General features: G+C 44.1%; 1 protein-coding gene across 1 annotated transcript; it reads right to left on the reverse strand.

Annotated features, from left to right (window-relative positions):
• Positions 1-419: 419 nt before the first annotated feature.
• On the reverse strand, positions 420-4,168 carry abhd17c (abhydrolase domain containing 17C, depalmitoylase). Its single transcript, XM_037247573.1, is given in 3 exon segments — positions 420-498; positions 500-708; positions 3,863-4,168. Coding segments are annotated over 3 exon segments (498 nt in total). The 5' UTR covers positions 4,073-4,168.
• Between the last annotated feature and the right edge of the window lie 208 nt (positions 4,169-4,376).

Consider the following 4,376-nt stretch of genomic DNA (forward strand, 5'->3'; position numbering starts at 1 on the left):
GGGAACAAAACAACTGTCAAAAAAAAAGGCATCTCAGTACAAACGGAAAAGAATAAGTAAATATGACACGCTCGACATTTGGTTTGACAAAATCGGTAAGGAGTGTTTGGACAAAGGGAAGAAAATAGAGCTGGAGTGGGAAATTAATTGTGGCTGGGAAGCAGCTGGAAAGACTGTCTTAGTTGTCAAAGTATGTCCACATGTGCAAGCATCTGGTTTGGTGACATCGTAGCAGTCTAAAATGCATGCCTGTCACTGGCCTACCTTTACCGTTGACATGTACTTCGACAGGCTCTTTCAACACACCCAACCACGGAAATGCCATGTGAAGTGTGTGCTCTGTCAACATTTGGAGATGAATTTGGGAGCTGATCAGGAGAAGACTGAATGGAACCCTGGCCTGTGTGTGCTGGGCGCACTCAGGATGTGGAAAGCTCAAAGGAAATGAACTGGTTGAGTCTCTCCAGGTGTTGCACATTGAGTTCAATGTCATTATGATAGCCAGAGGGGCTCGATGGTACGTGGGCAGCGCTTGTACATGGCTAAACCATGGGAGACGTCTATCACTTCATCCTCTGTACCATGTATCACCAACACTGGGGATACCTCCTTGGGCACTTTCTTGATATTATGCAGAGCAAAGAGATAAAGATTTGTGCTTAGATTTTTAGCAAAGCAAGCACAAAGTTGCCCGTCTTCAATGTTATCCTTCTGCCAGTAGTCCGTCTTCAATATTATCATTCTGCAATGCTTGACTATGATCAACAATGGTTCTCTCAAAAAAATCTTAAATGACAATTTGAATGATGAAGTACAAGATTAAAGATCCGCCACTCCGAATAATTCACTACCACCCATGTAAACAGCTCCAGACATTGTATTACAATATTACAAAGTGTTGCGCTGAAAATATTATTACTTCAAGTTACTTTACTGGTCATTCCAGTAGGGCTGACACAATTGTTTTTAGAATCTAGGAATGACAGAGGAGTTCAAGGTGGAGGTGAGACTGCATCAAGGATGAGCTCTGAGCCCCATCTTGTCTGCGATGGTGATGGACAGGCTGACAGATGAGGTCAGACAGGAATCTCCATGGACCATGATGTTCGCAGATGACATTGTGATCTGTAGTGAGAGTAGGGAGCAGGTGGAAGGAAATCTAGAGGTGGAGGTATGCCCTGGAAAGGAGGGGAATGAAGATTGGCCGAAAGAAGACAGCATACGTGTGTGTAAATGAGAGGGATCCAAGTGGAATGGTGAGGCTACAGGGAGTAGAGATCCAGAAGGTAGAGGATTTGAAGTACTTAGGGTCAACAGTCCAGAGCAACGGAGAGTGTGGAAAAGAGGTGAAGAAGCGCATCCAAGCAGCGTGGAACGGGTGGAGAAAAGTGTCAGGGGTGATGTGTAAAAAAAGAGTATCAGCAAAAATGAAGGGAAAGGTGTACAAGACAGTGGTGAGACCAACGATGCTGTATGGTTTAGAGACTGGCACTGGGGAAAAGACAGAAGGCGGAGATGGAGGTGGCGGAGATGAAGATGCTGAAGTTCTCTTTGGGAGTGACGCGGTTGGATAAGATCAGGAACGAGTGCAACAGAGGGACAGCACAGCGCATGTTAGGTGTTTCGGCCAGAGAGGCCAGACTGGGACGGCTCGGGCATGTTCAGAGGAGGAATAGTGAATATATTGGTAGAAGGATGCTGAGGATGGAACCACCAGGCAGGAGGTCAAGAGGAAGACCAAAAAGGAGATTTATGGATGGAGTGGAAGAGAACATGAAGTTAGTTGGGGTGAGAGAAGAGGATTCACACGATAGGGTGAGATGGAAACAAATGGTTCGCTGTGGCTACCCCTGAGGGGAAAAGCCAAAAGGAAAAGAAGTACGTAGATATGGCAGTGCATATGTTATTTGTTTACTTAATTTTTTTTTTAGCCTTAATATCTGTCAAACTGATCAACTCAGAGACCATACTTTGGTGATTGTAATTTAACCTACCTCTAGAGGTAGAGGCAAAAGTGATAGAAATCTTCAATCTGCAAAAATGGGGGTTCAACAACTCTTCAAATTTGCTTTTTCATTTTGACAAACCAAATTTAGGGAGACATACCTACCATACTTAGGTTACAATTGAACTCCACGCCTGACATTCCAAATTTGGAGGCTATTAGTTACATATATTCATAAATATCAGTAGACATTTTTAAGGCTACAGACTTCAGTTTTCCAGATATCGCTCATGTGACAGAACAGACAAGCCAACCAAGTGTGTTACGAGATTCTCTTTATTGATGTTAGGGAGAGGGGACATGGTAGACAGGAGCTTTGACAGAGCAGATACAGCAGCGGAGCCAGGACGAAAGCTATTTAAGGTCTGGCACTGGATTGCTGCCGGGAGCATGCAGGGAGGAAGCGAGCTGACGACCAGACGAGCAACTCGACCAGCGGGCGTCGAGGGCAGCTGAGCTGGGAAGCAGCAAGACAAGTTCCTGGCCGCAATCGAGCAACAGATCGGACCTGTTGGTGTCGGCTGCAGAGCAAGCGTACGGGCAAACAGGGCGTAGCGCAGAGATGTAGTTGAGGACGGGCAGGAAGTCAGACCAGCGTTCAGGGAGGTACGGGCAAAATCGGAAAATGGGATTCAGACAGAGGGTACACAGTGTGCACATGGGTAGCATCATACTGACAATGAATGATGAGAGTGCAGGGTTTAAATAGGGGAGTAAATTAGCCGGGGGCAGGTGTGGTGATGACGAACAGCAGGTGTCAGACAATGAGCGCTGATTGCTGCAGGGTGCGGCTGTGAGCAACGTGGTTACGTCATAGGGGCGTGGCTGTGAACAATGCGCATGAGGGGAAATTCATGGACGTCAGGAGACGTGGACACTTTGACAGCTGATTAAAAATGGCTTTTCAGAGTATATTTTGGATTTTTACATTTAACAAATGTGTAGTTTTGCTAGAATTTTTACATCACAGATGGTCAGGTGGGAGGCATTTGATGAAATGACATGGAATGAACCCGAGTGTCTGGTCGGTGTCAGAGACACAAGACAGGACAAATTTATACTCTGAGCTTGGCATGAGTCAATGCTTACATCTTTATTGATTGCTTAATTAGCTCTATCTTATCACATTTTTGGGATAGTTACACACCACATTTATTTTGGAAAGGCCATGGACAGGCTTGCTCATACTGTATAAGAGCTTGCAAAAAAAAAAAAAAAGGTCAAAATGGCACTTTGGGCATTAAGGAGAAAAAGGGTCAATGCCCAGGCAACCATCACGCACGTACAGTACATGCATGGGGCATGCACCTGCAAGTGACCACTCCAGAGTGCTGTAAAAAGTCTATCTACCTCAGTTTTGGACATGACTGATTGTATCAATACAGACTGTGTATTATTATCAATGATGATGAAATTATGATCGCTTCCTTCCGTGATGTCATCAACCAAGACATGGAGGGTAGGGGTGTGTGGCCATATTCCTCATTAAAAGTGTGTGTTTCATTTTTCTCATTGTTTCATTACTTGTTTCATTATTTCTCCAAAACAAATAAATAAAATTGAAAATGCTAACTTTGTTTTCCTTTTCCTAATCAAAAATACATAAATTGGGCTAGTTAATTAAAAATGAACCATCTTTGCTTTTGTGTCCCTTTAAAGTTGTGACTGGTGAGTGAGTGTGTCCTCTAATGAATTAGATGAATAAAAAGCTACACCTATTTGTATCAGAACTTATCATTCACGCTATAATTACTTTAGTGGTTATTTGGTGTAAAATCCTACCTATAATTCAAAGGGTGGCTGCATTGTTAAATTCAGGAATGCCTTACAGTCAGAGAGAGATGACTCTGAATTCACTTGGATGGTTCCAACTCACTTGTTCCTCAGTACCTCCCAGGCTGCCTCAATATCTGCATACATATTCTTCTCAGAAGGCTTGCCAGTGCTGACTCCATAGCCCAAGTAGTCGTAAGAAAACATGCTGTAGTTGATTCTGGAGCCCAAGCCGGTGTGAAAAGTGCACATCCCAAGTCCACAGCAGCTGTTGTGGGTGCAACACACTAACATAGTTTGAACCGGTTGTTCCAACAACTGGAAAATACTTCCACCAAGTTTACTGGTTTCGGTTAAATGCAAGTTAGTTCACTGTTAGCATCGATATGGATTGAGTAGGTGGGCTTGTGTGGAAGGAAACCTCATTTGGCAGCGATGGGACTGGGACAGAGCTGACAGCAGAAGAGCCAGAATATTTAGTTCAAAGGAAACCCATTCATCCTTGGTCCCTGTCCGGGCATTTAAACACGGAATAACCCAGACAGTTTGGTGGAAAACTGCCTTGAGGAACAGAATTCTAATTGTGGGTCATTCAAAA

This window comes from Syngnathus acus, chromosome 3 (assembly GCF_901709675.1).
Source record: "Syngnathus acus chromosome 3, fSynAcu1.2, whole genome shotgun sequence".
NCBI classification, from domain to species: Eukaryota; Metazoa; Chordata; class Actinopteri; order Syngnathiformes; family Syngnathidae; genus Syngnathus; species Syngnathus acus.